This window comes from Corapipo altera, unplaced genomic scaffold (assembly GCF_003945725.1).
Source record: "Corapipo altera isolate COAL_440 unplaced genomic scaffold, ASM394572v1 110, whole genome shotgun sequence".
NCBI lineage: Eukaryota > Metazoa > Chordata > Aves > Passeriformes > Pipridae > Corapipo > Corapipo altera.
Genome location: NW_020884960.1, coordinates 1,094,894 through 1,113,071, shown reverse-complemented (window position 1 = coordinate 1,113,071; position 18,178 = coordinate 1,094,894). Strand labels below are relative to the sequence as shown.

Sequence of the window (18,178 nt, the reverse complement as noted above, 5' to 3'; positions counted from 1 at the left end):
GCGCGCGCCTGCCCGCCCGCCATGCTGCTGTGGCGGCGTCTGGCGGGGCTGGGGAGCGGCCGCGCCCCGCGGCGGCTCCGGGCGGCACCGGGACAGGCACAGGCACAGGGACAGGCAGAGGGACAAGGACCGGGTAAGGTCGCGGTCGGGCAGAGCCGCTGTCGGCGCAGGGGCGGCCCCGCCGCTCCCGCCCGTCCCCGACAGCAGCTCCCTCCACTCTTCTCCCCTCAGGGCCAACCGGCGATGGCGACGGCGCCCTGCGGCCGCTCTACATGGACGTGCAGGCCACCACCCCGCTGGTACGGTCCGCGCCGAGCTCGGACAGCGAGCGGGGCCCGCGCTCACGGCTCTTCCTGAGCGCTCGCCTGTGTCCCGGGCTCCGGGGGACGGGGACACCGCACACCGGCCGTGCCCGGCGCAGGGACACCGGCTGCTCCGGGCACAGGGACACCGGCCGTGCCCGCACACCGGCCGTGCCCGGCGCAGGAACACGGGGCAGTTCGGGCGCCCCCGGGGGCCGGAGCCCCGCCGGCAGTCCCGGTCGCGGGCAGGGCGGGAGGGCGGCGGGGCTCACACCGACCCTGCGGGAGTGGGGGCGGCTGCGAGAGGCAGCAGGAGGTTAATTCAACCAAAATACCAGCCTGCCATTTCTCTTGACACTTTAAGACCTTGTATTTCTTTTGCTCAGAAGAAAGGCCGTGTTGGATGGGACTTGGAACGCCCTGGCCTAGGGGAAGCTCTCCGTGCCCATGGCAGGAGGGCAGAACAAGATGAGCCTTCCAAGCAGTCTGTGGTTCTGTTTGCTCAGATGATCCCGTTCTGTGATCGCCTCAGTGCAGATCAAGGGCATAGAACACAATTGCCAGACACTGGTGTTGTCCATAATGTGTAATAACCTCACGTTTTTGAGATCTGGCCTGAGCTAAAGCAAGACACTGTGACACAAGTGCTGATCGTGCAGTAGGGGTGCATGTCTAGAGGGGACAGAGATGCTTTTCCTTCTCTGTTTCTAAGGCTGGGTGTTTTGTGTCGTGTAGGATCCCAGAGTCCTGGATAGCATGCTCCCATACCTGACAGCCTACTATGGCAACCCCCACTCCAGGACCCACGCCTATGGCTGGGAGAGCGAGGCTGCCATGGAGAAGGCGAGGAGGGTGAGTCTTCATCTTCACAGTCATGGTTTTCCTGCTGGCAAGGACATTCAGTGTCAAAAGAACATCAAAAACAATGAAGGGAAAAAGCCTGTTCTCTGTGGGCTGGATTTACCAGCTTCCTCTTTGCTTTGCTTTAGTAGATTTTTTTCAAGAAAAAATAGAATCACAGAATATCCGGAGTTGGAAGGGACCCACAAGGATCATCGAGTCCAACTCCTGGCCCTGCACAGGACCATCCCCAAGAGTCACACCCTGTCCCTGAGAGCATTGTCCAAACCCTCCTGGAGCTCTGGCAGCCTTGGGGCTGTGCCCACTGCCCTGGGGAGCCTGTTCAGTGCCAACCACCCTCTGGGGGAAGAACCTTTTCCTGAGATCCAGCCTGACCCTGCCCTGGCACAGCTCCAGCTGTTCCCTCAGGCCCTCTCAGTGGTCACAGAGCAGAGGTCGGTGCTGCCCCTCCGCTGCTGCTCGTGGGGAAGCTGCAGAACCCCAGGGAGGTCTGACCTCAGTCTCCTCCAGCTGAACAAGCCAAATGCCCTCTGCTGTTCCTCAAGGCCCTTCACCATCTTTGTAGCCTCCTCTGCATGTGCTCTTTGATGGCTTTATATCCACATATAGAGGCCCCTCAACCTGCCCCAGGACTTGAGGTGAGGCTGCCCCAGTGCAGACCAGAGCAGGACAGACCCCCCTCACCCTGCTGGGCCTGATGCCCCCCAGGACAGGGCTGCCCTTTGGGGCTGCCAGGGCACTGCTGGCCTCTGTTCCACCTGCCTCAGCCCAAACCTCTGACCCCTTTCCCAGAGCCTCTCATTCCCCACTGTGTCCGTACATCCGGGGTTGTCCTGTCCCAGGACTTGCCCTAACAGTGAGATTAGAGCAGCTGAAGTGGCAGAAACCAAAACTTTAGACAAAGATTCCTCAGGAATTTTGGTTTCCTGGGGTCACAAGCGTGATGCTGCAGTGATTGGGCTACTCCATATTTTATCACTCTCCTAATCTTAGTGTGGGTCTTTGTAATTTTTTTTTTTTTGAAGTAATGTGTAATGGGTTTTTGTCTACTTTTTATCTCTTTTATGACAGGCTACTCCTTAATACTACTTCTGTAATGACCAGCTGTAATCCCTTTGAGGCTCGAGGGGGTTTTCTTGAAAACATTTTGCTTGTATTTTGCTGTGGTGGATTCACTGTATATTTTCTTAACATATTGACATTGTATTTCTTTTTAAACAGCAAGTTGCAGATTTAATAGGAGCTGATTCACGGGAAATTATATTTACCAGTGGTGCAACAGAATCTAATAATATGGCAATTAAGGTAAAAGGTTTATACTGATAGTTATTTATGCTCTTAAGAACTGTATGCATCTTTGAACAGTTTAAATGTTAATATGTTGGAGTAGGTAGCAAATATTTGCATTCCTGGATTTGCTCCTTGTGATGCTCTGCTACAGCTTGGAGGAAATACATGGAATGTTTTAGTGCACAGGATGTGGTTTTGAGTGTAAAATATTCAGTGTTTATCTTACGTGCACCAAATACAACATTTCTCCTTATGTAATTAAAATCTTTATCGTGAAATACAGTGGACAATGCTGATTAGGAACTTTTTTCTGATGAAGACTGGGTTGTGTTTTAACCTTTAGTATGTGGTTGTTCAGGCTTGTCAGTGTATATGACTCCACATAAAATGTTTTTTAAAAAGTGTTTTGATTAATGACATTTGTAACTTCTGTCAGTTAACATTTTCACAGGTTTTTTGAGAAATGAGTTGCTTTCAAAAATGAGTGCTTGTGGAGACACGTAGTGTGGATTATGTGTCAGTACCTTTTAGATTCATGACTTTGGCTCAGACAGGAAAGATTGAAATGAATTATATCAAAGTATTGATTTCTTGTTTCCAGTCATGGCTTTCTTCAGTGGTCTAATGGCCAATTTCTTGTTTGTGGATTGTGCCTGACAGGGTGTTGCAAGGTTCTATAAATCCAGGAAAAAGCACATAATTACTACACAAACAGAGCACAAGTGTGTGTTGGATTCTTGTCGTTCCTTGGAAACAGAAGGTTTTCGGGTCACGTATCTACCTGTTAAAAACAATGGGCTCATAGATTTGAAGGTAAGTTGTTACTGACAGACAGAAACTGAAAATAGAAGAAGTTTTTGCTTCAAATTGATGCTTAAGAGGACCTCGTGTCCTTTGTGACCTGTTAGTCACAACTTCTGTCCCTCTGAATCTTTCACCAGGAGCTGGAGGCTGCATTCCAGCCAGACACAAGTTTGGTTTCTGTAATGACTGTGAATAATGAAATAGGAGTAAAGCAGCCAATTCACGACATTGGTAAGTACTGTGTGGCTTTCAGATGCCAGCTGAAGTTGCTTCTGCTTCATTTTAGTTGATAATTTCATCCCCAAGTGGTACTGATGCAAAAGATTAGGTGTAATGTACTTAAGGAATAAATAATAATTTAAGTATTTAAAAAGAAAAATATAATGTAAATAAATAAATCTGCTGTCCCAAATAAAAACTGATTTTAAAAGGGAAATGGGAATGAAAGTCACTGCTTTTCCAGTGAGCACTACAGCAATTATAGCCTTGAATAGATCAACTGCAGTGTTTCTAGTTTCATTCTGAAATGTATGATGGATGAAAAAATTGCACAGAATAACTGGCCAGATTAAGACTGTGCACTATAACAGTTTATTGAGCACTTGTAGTGTTTAAGAGGAGAAATGTGCAGGATTTCGGGTGGGAGAGGGTGGTGATCACCACCCTCCCCCCGTATTGCCGTACACAGTCATGAACCGTTGGTTTGGAGGCCAAAAGGCTGCTGGAGAGCCAGGTTTCTGGAACAGAAGGCAGGGAGAAGGTGAACCAGGCTCTGAGCAGGCAGATGGAGTGACAGGGACCTCGGAGCAGTTGAAGGGAGACCCTGGAGAACCAGGGTCGTTGGAGCAGGGAGGGTGAACGGGTGCCTGCACAGCCTGGATCCCACGGTGAGTTGGTGATGAGGTTTCCCATGACAGTGACAAAACATACACACCCCCCTTCTGTCCTGGTTTAACCCCAGGCAGCCCCCAAGCCCCAGCAGCTGCTCACTCATTCCAGATAGGATTAGAAGGGTAAAGGCCAGAGAACTCATGGGTTGAGATAAGGACAGTGTAATGGGGAAAGGAAAAGCCATCACACAAGAAAGCAAAACAAAGAATTAATTTCCTGCTTCCCACAGTTGGGCAGGTGTTCAGCACCTCCAGGAGAGCAGGGCCTCATCCCATGTAACAGTGACTTGGGAAGAGAAACACCATCATTCTAAATGTCCCCTCCTTCTTCCCCCCAGCTTTATATACTGATGTCATATGGTCTGGAATATCCCTTGGGGTCAGTTTGGGTCCTTGGCTGTGTCCCCTCCCACATCCCCCCAGCTGCCTCTCCACTGTGGCAGTATGAGAAGCAGAGAAGGCCTTGGCTCTGTGTAGGCCCTGCTCAGCAATAACAACAACATCACGATATTATCAACCTTGTCTTCAGCACAAAACACTGCCCCATCCCAGCCACTCTGAAGAAAGTTAACTCTACCAAAACCAGCACACCTTCATATTCAAGATGTTTCCCTTTTTGGGCAGTATTTTGGCTGTGGCTCTGCCCTGGGGTTTGTACTGTGTAGGGTATTGTTTTCTCAGGCTGTGCCAGATATCTTGTGCAGCTGGTTTTCCTCTTGTAGCTGCTGCATTTTTTTTCTTCATTAAGCTCAAAGCAGCATTTCCCCCAAGGCTTTTCAAGGTTCTGTTTCTTCCTTGACAACCATTTGACCATCAGTGAATTGTGTATAGGCCTGAGGACTCTTGTTTTCCTGCTGTGCTGACATTGTCAAGGCCATTGCTGTCCCACGCTTAAACACCAGGGATGGCTGGTGCCAGCTGCAGTTCCCACGGGATGTTCTCACAACACCTTGGTAACAGGTCCCACAGGCCAGGCCTGGGCCTTGCAGAGGGAACCTGGGGCCCTGCTAGTGTGAGGCCTGGAGCCTGATATTGCTGATCTTGCTGAAACACAGGAGGGCAACTTACCCTGTAAAGGATTGTGTTGAACGTCCTGTGCAGAGGAGAGGTCTGGGGTGCAGCTGTGCTAGGTGTGGATTCTGGGGAAGATGAGTTGTGATGTTTTTAATGGCAGAAGTAAATAATATTGAAGTTCACTGCCCATGAACAATGTGTTATTTTGTTCCTTAGTGTATTTAGGTCTGGATGTGAAAACATTGGTGAGAGGCTCAGGTGGTAATAATGAGCATGTGTGAGGACTAGTGACAATTCTGAGAACATTTTCAAGACTGAGTGTTGCAAAACTTGGAGAGCAGAGGAAATAGCATGAAAATACTTGGCAAATATAAATGTGAAAGTAAAGCTAGCTTGTACTGGACTGGTGTTGAGAAGAAAAAAAATCAAGAAAAAACCAATTCTGTCCAACTGTGGAGTCATCTCTGTGTGGAAACTTAGATGTCTCATGCAACCATTTGTTCCTAAACTTGGTAGGTGTGAGTTGGGAAACAATCTCACTTCTTAACAGCAGTAGACTTTTTAACTTCTCAACTGAAGCAATTCACCACAGTCTTGCCTTTCTAAACCTGTGCCAAAGCGTCAGCTACAGTAGCTCCTGTGCAGCTTTAGCCACTTCACTGTAAAAGAGACATCACAGTCCCCATTTCTTCCTTTGTCACCTCAGAACTGGTCCCTCCTGTTGGTTTAGATTCATTGATGCTTTAGATCCATTGCTGTAATCCCTGGGATCATGGTGATCAGACAAGGTAACGTGGGTTTGCCTTGGTGTCTTTGTTACAGGTGAGATCTGCCGGGAGCGGAAGGTTTTCTTCCACACAGATGCTGCACAAGCAATTGGTAAAATTCCTATGGATGTCAACAACATGAAAATTGATCTGATGAGCATCAGTGGCCATAAAATTTATGGGCCAAAAGGTACTCACTGAAGTGCTTTATGAATTGTTCCCATGCCTAACTTAAGCTAACTGCACAAGATGTGCAGTCAAAGCTGTTTGTCGTGGTGACAGTTACTTAAGCTGTAGAAGTCTGTTCTGGGGGTTCCCTGGTGGTCTAGTGGTTGGGATGTGGTGCTCTCACCGCTGCAGCCCGGGTTCGATTCCCGGTCAGGGAACTTCTCTGGGCAGATGGAGCTCGTCAGCCCTGTAAGGCCATCCATCTAAGAGAAGGTCACTCTAAACAAACCTATGTCCTGAGGACCTTGCTGCCACCGTCCAAGCTCCCCAGGACCTCGCTGCCACCATCCAAGCTCCCTTGTCCCCGTCAGATGAACCTTGGGATTAAAGGGTGGGCTCAGTTCAGTGCACACCATGTCTCACCTAAAAAATCCACTGCACAGGCTCAAAGGGTAAAGACCTTTTCCAAATCTTTGTTCGGGAAGAATGGCCATACATACAGAAAACTGTTCTAAGACTGGTGTTGGATGGGCTCTGCTGCCAGCTTAGAGCTGCAGCAAGTGGATCTTCAGGGCTGATGGGTTGGGGTGGTTTCACTGAAGAAGGAACTGTGGTGTCTAATGGTGGCAGCATTGGAGCAGTGCTTTGTCAGGAGCTTGGAGGCAGAACTGGTGCTGAAATGGTTGAACTGAAATCACTGGGTTTTAGAGCAAAGTTTAAACACAAATGTTACTTGCAACGAGGAGACCAAAAGATAACTGGAAAGTTTAAATTCTTAGTGATTTTGGTTGTTTTCTGCTTCCAGTGGCTTCTTTCCACAACTCCATCTGTGCATCTTCTTTGCAGAATGGGGTTTAAAATCCAGCTGTGGATTTTCTAATTGACTCACAAATACTAAAAGTCCAGGTATTATTACTGTCACGGTCCATTTAGTTTGTGACAGTGGGTGTAGAAAGCCAGGAATCAGGTTTGCTGTATTCTGTATGCTCTTCAGAAACAAAAGGCAAAATTTTGCAGTATGTCTTTTTTTTCTGTGCAAGCTCTCCTGAGAGCTGAAGACAGTCCTTGTCCAGAGATAATAAGTTCTCAACCAGTAGCTTTGGACAAATGACAGACATAAATTTTCACAACTTATTATGGCTGGAATTTGCAGCTGTTCTTCCCGTGTGACAGTCACTCATTAGGAGTACCAGGGCACACGAAGACATGAAAATGGGTTTCTAAGCGAGGAGAGAGTGAGATTGACTGGCTGTCAAAAGTGGCTCATCTAATCTGCCCACTGCAAATTGCTACCACTGATGAGTCTTCCTAATGAGAAGAAAGGGAGAGAACTCCTGGGACTGGTGTGGGCCTGATAATCCAGGGAAAGGAGTTGGAAGTCAATAAGGGAACTTTGTCAGTGAATGAAATATCTGCACATAAAAACTTCATTGCAAGGGGATGAACTTCAGCTGTGCGTGGGAATTGTGGGAAGAAAGGGAAGTGATGAGTCCCTGGGTGGCTGAAGCACAGTGGAAAAGCTGAGCTCCCATGGCTGAAGCTCTGGGAGCCTGAACATGAGCAGTGGGAAAAACACCATTTCCTAGAAAATAATACAATTCTGTATCATTTACTACATTTTTCTCCAGTTAAGTGTCCAAATGTGTGTTTGCTTTGGAAATAAGGAATGTGACCAAACCTGGGAGTCCCTGTCTGTCCATAATTTCAGAGCTGTGGGCACGTGGTAAAACAGCTTTCCTTGTTTCCAAGGGGTCGGTGCTCTGTACGTTCGCCGCCGACCGCGCGTCAGGCTGGAGCCCCTGCAGAGTGGGGGAGGCCAGGAGAGAGGACTGCGCTCTGGGACTGTTCCCACCCCTCTGGCAGTGGGGCTGGGAGCAGCCTGTGAGGTGGCACAGCAGGAGATGGAGGTATGTGTGAGAAGGTATTTGTCCTGGGTTCCAGAAAATCATATAGCAGCACCACTTAGGGCTTGGATTCCTTAGGTCTTCTTGTGTCCATGTGCCTGAATTAAATTTGCTTCTCATGCTTTAACATTAAGTGAACTTAATGTTTTGACAACTTCAAGGGTATTTTTGGGTAATTGGAAGTTCTTTCTAAAGTTTCTTTTTCCTTGAGAAACAAAAAAGGTGACAGTTTTAGTGAAATACAGCTTTATGTGCTTTTACTCACTTCACACATGTATTAGCAGCATCTCTGAAATGAGTAAGTCATGTTTATATTGAAAAAATAAGCCTTCCTAGTCCATTATTGTACCTATTATGTGTATGTAAGTTCAAGTTCTCTGGAGCTTTGCAACAAAGAATTTATTTTCTTTTTTCCTGGCTTGGACAGTAAAGTTTATTTGCTAGGTCTGGTGTCTGAGCCTCTGTGGGCTGCTGCGTTGGTTTGTGGGCACCAATGCCTTCCTTACAGCTGGAATGTAAAAATCCTTAAATACAGTGCCAGTGGGATGCATGGGCCAGATATCTGCACACGTGGGATCAAGCTTCTTCCCAGGAGACAGGCAGAATTCCATCTGAATCTTGAGCTGGGTGGTTATGGAAACTGAGGCTAGAGAGCCTGCAGAGTCCAAATTCTGCACGAGCCTCAGATCTGGATTCTCTTCCTTGCCTGGCAGAGTCCTGGCATTTCTAAATCAACTGATAGCCTGGTTTTCTTCTAAAGCTTTTCCAAGTGTGCAAACAAGCATGAATTGTGTCATGTTCTTGTGGCTGTTCTGTGTGCCAGGGCCGATCCCTTCCTGCTCTTGGTGCAAGTGACCTCATTTTTCAGTGTAGAACAAGACGCTGCACGTGGGCAGTTCACTGTGCAGGTTACTGCTGGTAAAAGCTGAGCTCGCAGTAGTTTGTGAGTCTGTGTCTCTGGTACAGTTGGAGAGCTGGGAAATAAGGAGCACTTGCCATAACAGGTGCCCTTTCTTGTGGTGCAAAATGCATCATCTTGTGCATTGTCTAACTTGTCTTTAAACACAGGTCTGTGCTTTTATGAAAGGCGGTTTGGCAGCTTGTGTATGTAGATCTTTCTGCATGGTTTGTGACCCCTTTGAAGACTGAGCTAGCTAGGAGCCAGGTGGTTATTCTCTTTTGAAACTGGCAGTCACCAGGGCAGGCAAAGTTTGTCAGTTCAAGTTTCAGCTGTGATTTTTCCCGTCTGGCCAACCCCAGTTACTCAGGGCTGCTCACAGTTGGCGACACGAAGCAGTTTGAGTGAGGTCAGGATGTACACTTTCTTACTTGGGTCTCCTCTGGTTTCTTTGTTAGTATGACCATAAGCGAGTCTCACAACTGGCAGAACGACTGGTGACCAAAATAATGAGTGAAGTTCCTGACGTGGTGATGAACGGGGACCGGGAGCATCGCTACCCAGGTAACGAGCCCTCAGAGCTGCCTGGGGCCTCGGGGGTGAGGCTGTGGCTGAAGAATGCCCTTGAGCCACACGTGATGCAGGTCCTGCCATGCAGGAGAGGATTTGCCAGAGATGTCAGTTGATGTATTTTTTTTCTATTTCATTTATTTTTGTGTAGGATGCATCAATTTATCTTTTGCATATGTGGAAGGAGAGAGTCTTCTGATGGCTCTGAAAGATGTGGCTCTGTCTTCAGGAAGGTAGGTGGAATGTATGGGAAGGGTAGCAGTATGTTTTGGAGAGAAAACAGCATCTGCTAATGGAGGTAAAGACTAAGGAGTGGTCTCTTCTGTGCCCCGTATTTGCATATTCAGTCAATGAGTCAGCCTGGCACTGATTGCATTCTAAGGTGGTATTTAAGGGGCATATTTCTACTGAAGGTCAAATTTACTCATCCTGAAAGAAAAAAAACAAATAAAACCACAAACAAAACAAAACCAAAACAAAATCCAAACAAACTCCAACCCCCACCCCACAAAAACCAAGCTACAAATTCGTACCTGCCAGCCCCAGCCTTGCAGATTGGTTACCTGTGATCTGAGTAGCCTTGGCTTGTACTGGTGATACTGTCATTCTGAAGGCCACCAGCACTTGAGCAGCTTCTGTCCTTCAGCAGGATTTAACTGCAATCTCTTGAGGCTGGGCAAGTATCTGAGTTAAATCAGATCATAGTCCCTGTGTTAAATGTAGCAGCAGAAAGGAAATGGCGTATGCTTTTATGGAGCTCTGCTGACTACAGGAGTGATGAGTAACATTTCTGTTACCAAGACACTCCTGATGTTTATGATGAAAGGAATGGAGTGTGAGGATGCCCCTTCCTTCCCTCACCTTTGAGAACAAAGCAGTCAGCATATCCTAATTAGAAACAGGTTGGCACGATGAACAGGGAGAACAAGTCTCCACATGACTGTGTCTGACTTGTGTCACGTGAAGATCTCTTCTGAGTTTCTGCTCTGTGCACCAGGGAGCTGTAAACAGCTCTGATTTGTGCTGCATGTGGCTGCCTGTTAGAACTGAGTCCCAGGACGTAACCAGTTTTCCCTACTGCTTCAAGGTGAAAGTTTTCTCTGCTGGCAGCTGTAACTGGATCATCTTGCTCTGGATTCCTCTGTGCCCTGCTTTTCATTTATTTGTTCTGCTGCCAAACAGCAGCTTGTGAAGTCTTTCTTTTTCATTATGTTCCTGGTGTGTTACCTTCTCTGGATAGTTCTGTCTTGGCTCCTTTGTCTTTTTTTCCACAGCCTTTACTTCAGCTACCTCCTAATCCGCATTCCCCATGTCTCTGTGTGGCTTTATGTTCATTCTTGCTGCATTATCTGTGTTCTCTCTCCTTACCTTATGCTCCTAATTTATTACCCCCATTTCCCTTTAATGCCTGCCCCTTCTATTCTTTTTTCTTCATCAATAGAAATATCACTTTTCTTGCCTGTATTCATGGTGGTTTCTAAGAGGCTGGGGAAGCTGATACAGGTTGTTGTAAAGAGTCATAGTCATAAGAAACATCTGTAAGCTACCTGTTCTTTGTTGGAGGAGATTAGTGCAGTGTTACTTCACTGTAGCATCTGCCTGTGAACAGAAGTGTGACATTTCCCTGCCTTCCCTTTCCCAGTGCTTGCACCTCAGCCTCTCTGGAGCCTTCTTATGTTCTGCGGGCGATCGGCACAGACGAAGACTTGGCTCACTCGTCTATAAGGTGTGTGCTCTGCCCTGATGTTTCCACGTGTTCTTCTCTTCTGATAAAAGTCGGTGGTGGATTTGTTCCACCCCTCCACATGCACTCTGTTCTGGTCCTTAATGGTTTTCCTTTGGTTTAGGTTTGGCATTGGTCGTTTCACCACAGAAGAAGAAGTGGATTATACAGTGCAGAAGTGCATACAGCACGTGAAGAGGCTGAGGGAAATGAGGTGAGCCATCCTTACTGGACACAAGGACTTCTTAGGGGTCATAATCATAGGAAGAGTTGGATTTAGTTCAGAGTAATGGTCTGCTTCAAAAATCTGGTGGTGTTTCTGTAAATCAGCAAACAGTGTCCCCAGAGTGCGTGATGGGCCTGATTTTAACAGTAGAGACTCATTTTTAAGGAAACAAACCTGAAATCAAACCTTTTCACAGATCCTGCCTTTGTCAGAGAAGAATACAAGTAGGGCAAGCACGTAGGGCAGTACCTAGAAGGTTCTAATGCAGAGATGGTATTACTGAGTTAATGTAAAAGTTAGTTTATTCTGGTGCAACGGGAAGAGTCGTGACTCATCTGACAGTGAAAGTGTGAGGGCTCAGTCTAGGCAAAGAGATACCTCCTGATTTCTTGTGTTATTGATCAAATTGTCTGCTTATTGTTGTTGATGATGTTCTGTGCATTTTAGGTAGCCCTTATTTTTCTCCTTTCTTTACAGCCCCCTCTGGGAAATGGTGCAGGATGGAATTGACCTCAAAAGCATTAAGTGGACTCAGCACTGAGAAAACGTCACTATCCATGGACTAGATGTGGATTAAAATGTATTTTTCTGTACATTCTTGAGCAAATTATGCAGCACTTCTGTTTTCTGACACTTGCAGTTTGATGGGAGAACTGTGTTTTCTGATCACAAAGTCTAAGAAACCAAAAATGAAACTAGTCTTTATCATGGAGAAAGGCAGGCTGATCCAACGCCCATTGCATGTCCATTGACACACAGAAGTTTATCCTAAAATGCAATTTATTTGGAAATGTATTTTCTGAGAAGATTAAATCAGCAGGTTCCTCTTAGGCCATTGTAATCCTGGCACGGGGTTGTTGCTTCTCAGTGTAACTCATCTCAAGTCGTTGTTGTGTTTGCAGCACAGACCTGGTGCCAGTTTGCTGTGTTTGAGGTGGTGTCCTGCACAGCAGTTGGGCTTTGCCTCTCTTTGTCTTGTACTGCTGTAAGCTCTAGATAGGAAGATGCTTGGCATCTCTAGAGGAAAGGGATGTCTCAGTGTGGCTATGTGCCTTCACAGATAAGTTGTATGTGCAGTTAAGAACAATTTTTTTCTGAAATTGAGTATTTTTGGCTCTTTTTCCTGGGTTTTATCTTTTTTTTTGTGTGTGTGTGCATTAATCCAAAAGATCCTTCTGTGTTCCAGAGTTTATGATACAATCATGATGCACTTTGCTGTCCCCTCCATTGTTTTTTTCCCATGCAATTTTACCTAAGTAAAGAAAGAATTCTGACCTGACTGGGGGAGGGGACGGGCAGGATCTGTCAGCTTCGGTGGCAGCACCAGTTTGGTGGGAGCACCAGTGGTGGAGGTGGTGGGGAGAGCAGACACGGTGCAATGTCTGAAGTCTGAGTTTTGTGGGGGTTTTGTTGTTTTTTTCTCCCCTTGTCATGAGTCCTTTGATGTTACTTGGTTTGCCTGTGGGCCCTTGGCTTCTGTCAGTGCAGGGAGTTGTGCCCAGCTGAGCCTGTATATTTTGTCTGGAGATAAGAACAGGTGGCTTTGGAGTTTCTCTGTCTCACAGACTGTACTGCCTGACTGGAGACTGGCATGGGAATCCATTTCCTGCACGTGCTGGGGGAGGTGTCTGTTAAAAAGGGTTTGATGAGATTAATTCGTAGCAGTGTCTCTCCTTTCTTACCTTTGGTGATCTTTCCAGTAGGAAACTGAAGCCTGTATGACAAAGTGCCTTTCTTTCAGTGCATAAGCAGACAGCTCTCCAATGAGCTGTGCTGATGATGGATGCTGTGTGAGCTGCTGAATTTGATACACCCCATAGACAGTACCTTCTCTTTGGGATGGAATCTACCTCGAGGATCAACTGTGTCGTGTAAAAGCCAAAGCTGAGTCTCACAAGGTGGATTGTGTTACAGAAGCTTGTGCATTTTTTTGTTACTAAGGACAGATTTAGTTGTTTGTAATAGAAAGCTAATCCTCAGTTGTTCTATTTGAAATTCTTAGGTTTAGCAGTTTTACTGTTGTAGTGCTGGCACCTTATATTTCATCACAACATTTTTAAAATACCGTATGCATAAGTAGGTTTTAGCAGTGTTGTATAGGCTCTGTTTTATCCTTGGGCCATACGTATTTTCTGGATTAAGCATGTGATAACGCTTTCCCAGCATGTTTCAGAACTGTATGTTTATGAAATTGTTCTTTGTCTTTCAAGAATGATAAAAAATTATAGGTAAGACTTAAAGTTGGCTACTGTCAGTCTTTTCGGATCCGCCTTTCTGGGTGAACCTTGCAGCACCACCACTAAGTTGCTAAATTGCAGCTTTCATTGGGGAACAGGGAAAGATAAACTCCTGACTTTCTGCAAACACTGTTAGAAGTTCGCTGTCATCAAGATTACATTTGACTTTTGAAGAGTCATTCTTCTCAAACTCTGTGCCTGAACAGGGCTAATTTTTTTAAAAAACTCAAATAGCTTAAGCCATGATTATTTTGAGAAAAGAGAGCTCCAAATCTTGCAGATTCTGACCACTTCTTGTGTGCTAAGATCTAAAATATAAATTCTACATGTAAGGGTTTGGAAAACTCATTCACAGTGGTAACAAGTGTTTGTTTGAAAATGTTTATAGGACAAGATGAGGAAAAATGTGTAGTGGAGATACTTTTCTCCATGACAGAAAGAAGTAATGGCAAGGATGAACACCCAGTTGTACCTCACTGGGTGCAGTTAAAGCCTTTGGGGGATGGGATCCTCAGTCCATCCCGCTCTTACTGGTTTGATGCCAGTGGCAGTGAGATATGCCCAGAGCCTGGAGAGGGGTCCTAGGTCACAGGAGAGCAGCTGAAGGGCGGCACGAGGGAATTCCAGTGGCCTCATGGGGGTGGGAAGGGGAGGCAACTTAAATGTCTGTGCAGAGGAACATTCCCTAGGGAAGAAACAAGAGGAGTTAGAGCCGTGCACGTGCCTGCAGGGCTGTGATCTTATTAGCAACAGGGAGATGTGGTGGGATGGCTCCTGTGACTGGAGGGTTGGGGTGGAAGCACACAGGCTCTTCGGGAAGGACAGGCAGGGGAGAAGAGGACACACACACTGTTGCCCTCTGTGTCTGACCAGCTGGAGTGCATGGAGCTCCACCTGGGGATGGATGAGGAGCTGACTAAAGAGCTTAGGAGTCAGGATTAAAGGGAGGGATAGGTGACATCAGCTATCAGGGATAGGTGGGAGTCTGGTACAGGCCACCTGACCAGGAAGACTGAGCCAACAAGGCCCTCTACAGACAAATAGGAATGTTGTCATGTTCACAAGCCCTGGTCCTCGTGGGGCACTTCAACCACCCTGACATTGGGGGGACAACTCAGCAGGGCAATCCAGGAGGTTCCTGGAATGTGTTGATGACAACTTGCTTCTCCAAGTGATAGAGGAGCCAAGGAGGATGGGGGCCATGCCACCTTATTCTTACCTACAAGGACAGTCCTGGGCTGCAGTGACCATGAAACGGTAGAGTTTGAGATCCTTGGGGCAATGAGGATGCCCTGAACTCACTGCCCTGGACTTCAGGAGAGCAGACTTTGGACTCCAGGGATCTGCTTGGTAGAGTCTATAGGATAAAGCCTTGGAGGGAAGAGGAGCCCAGGGAAGCTGGTTGATACTCAAGGATCACCTCTTCCAAGCTCAGAAGTGATGCATCCCAGTGAAGCAGAAGTCAGGCAGAAACACCAGGAGGCCTGCACGGATGAACAAGGAGCTCCTGGACAAACTCAAGCACAAAAAGGAAGAATGCAGAAGGTGGAAGTGAGGACAATTAGCCTGGGAGGAGTACAGAGAGATTGTTCAACCAGCCAGGAATCAGGTTAGGAAAGCTAAAGCCCTGGTGGGATTAAATCAAGGGCAATAAGACAAGCTTCTATAGGTACCTCATTGATAAAATGAAGAGTAGGGAAAAAATGGTCCTCTCTGGAACAAAACGAGAGGCGTGTTCTACTGGGACATGGGAAAGGCGGAGATATTCTTTGTTCTTCGTTGGCAAGTGCTCCAGCCACACCACCCAAATCACAGAAGGCAGAGGCAGGGACTGGGAGAATGAAGAACCACTCCTGCAGGAGAACATCAGGACCATTCAAGGAACCTGAAGGTGCAGAAGTCCATGGGACCTGATGAGATGCACCTGTGGGTCCTGAAGGAAGTGGGTGAGCACTGTCCATCAGTTTGAAAGTTGTGGCAGTCCAGTGAAGTTTTCAGTGACTGCAAAATGGCAAACGTAACCCCCATTTTTTAAAGGGGAAATAAGGAAGACCTGGGGAACTACACCTGCCTGATGGACTGGCTGGCAGTTCTCTGTCTGCTGTGATGTCACTCATGGGCCAGCTGTTTCCAGGCAAATTGTTTCTGCTAACATGTGTGCCCTGTGCTTTGAAATGATACAGTTTCCCAAGGCTGAGTCCCAAAAAGCTGTCCTAAGAGATCTCTTCTCTACTATGGACAGCTTTGATGAAATTTCAGGCTGCTGAATAAGGTCCTGCACTGGAAGGAAGCAAATGCCAGTTTTTAAAACAGACAAGCTGAGTGGCTGGGAGGACTGATCCCTCTGACAGCTGATGTTCCTCTGATCTGTCCAAATCAGTCATAAAAAAAGGCTGGTACAAGATGCTCTTATAAGAAGCAAAGCTCATACTAATGAGCAATCAGAGTGGTTATGTGCTGAGTAGGCACAGTAAAACCAATCAGGTGTTTGATTCTAAACAGTAACTACACAGGATCAATAAGGGACATCATAGCTGACTGACAGGTTTTAAATAGAGATGGGGATGAGAAATGCAGAGTATTCCTGGGAGACATCTGTGAGCTTTACTTTAAAATGTCCTGTGTAAATTTTCTTGCCCTAGTTGCATCCCTGACACCCTTCTTCAGCTTTGGTTTAGGTGGAGGAGACAGATAAACCAGCGTGCTCCTAGTACCTAATAAAGGCAAATCCTGTCCTTTCCTAAAGCATTTTTTGTCTGCCTGCCTTCCCCTACGTGCATGTTGCAGGCATCACACTGGACATGGTTGCTCATGATCCCTGTCCTTTAACCTTTGCTTTCCACAGACACCTTCCTCCTGCTGTTGGTAACCAACTGCATCGTGCTTCTGACTCTTCTTTGGTACTCTTGGCCACTCGGCATGCTCCTAATACTAATACTAGTAGTAATACCAGTCCAGGATTTTGTTCCCTCTCATCCATTTTCAACAAATCTGCTTCTGTTAATTTTGAGTAAACTGGGTATTCTTTCCCCATGAAAATTCGGGTATGGCTGAGAAGGCAGTTGGACACTTGCTGGTATAGTCTGTCACAGGCATCCAAGGTGCAGCACAGACCAGGACGCTGGAGGTGCAAGGACATGTGCTGGGCTGCAGCAGCTGTCCAGGGCAGCAGGATTTGCTCTTCACTGTGCCTTCGTGGAGGCTGTGCAGACACAGTCTGGAGGCCCACTGAGGATTTTGGAGTTCGGTCCTGGTTTATTTTTGATGGTCCACACAGTAAACATCACAAGTCTCTCCACCAGACCTTATTTGAGCAACAAAAAGTAACATGGTGACTCATCACATTCCCCAAAGGCTGAAAAGTCCTAGTTTCCTTCTGACCTGTGACCTTCCAGCGCTGCCCTTTTGTTACCCAAACCTTCTCCCTGCTGCAGGGGAGCTGCCCTGAGCTGCAGGTGCTTCTGCCACCCCTCACTATCACCATAAATACCAAATAGAATACAAAATCTGTAAAACTGGGAATAATAGGGAGGACATAAGTGAGTGTGGGCTGTTTCTTGGGAGGGGATGAGGGTGGTAAAGTAGAATTGGGGAGTAGAAAGAGGGAATATACAGGGAAACAAATGCTGGAGCAGGGGGTTATTGTGGTGCTGAGCCAGGCTGGACCCCTCTGCCTTGGGAGAGCACACCCATCGCAGTCGGGCCTGCTTTCTGTTGAGAGGTGAAAAATGACAAAGTTAACAGACTTGTTGAGCCCCCAAATCTGCTGCAAAGGGAGGCAGTGGTGTATTTGTGTCCGTTTCTTACAGAGGACTCCACAGGGGGTTTTCCATCGGGAATGGCCGGTGCTGCCGCGCCCGTGTCCTCAGTGCTGGAGCGCCCGGGGTCCCTCAGCCCAGGGCACGGCCTGGTTATCGGGGCTGAGTTCAGTCAGGCCAAGCATAAACACAGGACGGGACATCGGCCCAGGGGAATCTTTCATTTTAATCCTGCAACTTGCTCCGAAGTGAAGAAGCGAGCCGCTCTCAGGGTTCTTCTGCTCGCTTGAAGCTCAGTGCCCTCTTCAAGTCTGCTTTCCCTCGGCAGCCCCACCACTCACTGTCACTAATTCGTACACGACGCGCCAGCGGATGGGGGATTGTTGCAGTTCCGGAGGGTCTGGGTCTGGGTCTGGGTCTCGGTCTGGGTCTGGGTCTGGGTCTGGGTCTGGGTCTGGGTCTGGGTCTGTTCCGCTCCCGCCCAGCGGCCCCTCCTGAGGGCTCTGAGGCTCCGCCCCCGCCCCGCGCACGCGCCGTCCGCGCGCACGAGGCCCCGCCCCCCGGCGCCGCATCGCGGCGGCCATTTTGTGCGGCTGCGGTGGGTGCGCGGGGCTCGGGCGCCGCGGGCCCGGGCGGGGCGGCTCCGTTCTAACCCTTTTTCCCGTACAGATCCCTCGGTAAGAGCGCGGCGGCGCCCGGCCGGGTTGGGCCGGGCCGCCTGCCCCGCCCCGCGCTGCGGGCCCGCGGTGCGGCGGGGAGGCGCGGG

The 18,178-nt window shown here is 47.8% G+C and overlaps 3 protein-coding genes across 6 annotated transcripts in view; all 3 read left to right on the top strand.

The window, feature by feature from the left end:
• The first annotated feature begins 6 nt into the window (after window positions 1-6).
• On the top strand, window positions 7-13,657 carry NFS1 (NFS1, cysteine desulfurase). Its single transcript, XM_027664009.1, has 13 exons — window positions 7-133; window positions 232-299; window positions 1,038-1,154; window positions 2,385-2,468; window positions 3,114-3,266; window positions 3,395-3,488; window positions 5,984-6,118; window positions 7,846-8,003; window positions 9,357-9,462; window positions 9,620-9,701; window positions 11,111-11,194; window positions 11,316-11,405; window positions 11,895-13,657. The coding sequence occupies exons 1-13, from the start codon at window positions 22-24 to the stop codon at window positions 11,956-11,958; spliced, it is 1,347 nt and encodes a 448-aa protein (XP_027519810.1). The 5' UTR covers window positions 7-21; the 3' UTR covers window positions 11,959-13,657.
• A 4,326-nt stretch (window positions 13,658-17,983) lies between these two features.
• The window catches only part of RBM12 (RNA binding motif protein 12), a 26,761-nt gene continuing 26,566 nt past the window's right edge, over window positions 17,984-18,178 (top strand). For 2 of the 3 annotated variants that reach the window (XR_003531018.1, XM_027664001.1), the window contains exon 1: window positions 17,984-18,089. The gene's annotated coding sequence lies outside the window, so the exon portion shown is untranslated. The remainder of the gene's footprint in view (window positions 18,090-18,178) is intronic. The other variant, XM_027664002.1, reaches the window with a different exon arrangement.
• CPNE1 (copine 1) overlaps window positions 17,991-18,178 on the top strand; it is a 44,114-nt gene continuing 43,926 nt past the window's right edge. The window contains exon 1 of one of the 2 annotated variants that reach the window (XM_027664008.1): window positions 17,991-18,089. The gene's annotated coding sequence lies outside the window, so the exon portion shown is untranslated. The remainder of the gene's footprint in view (window positions 18,090-18,178) is intronic. The other variant, XM_027664007.1, reaches the window with a different exon arrangement.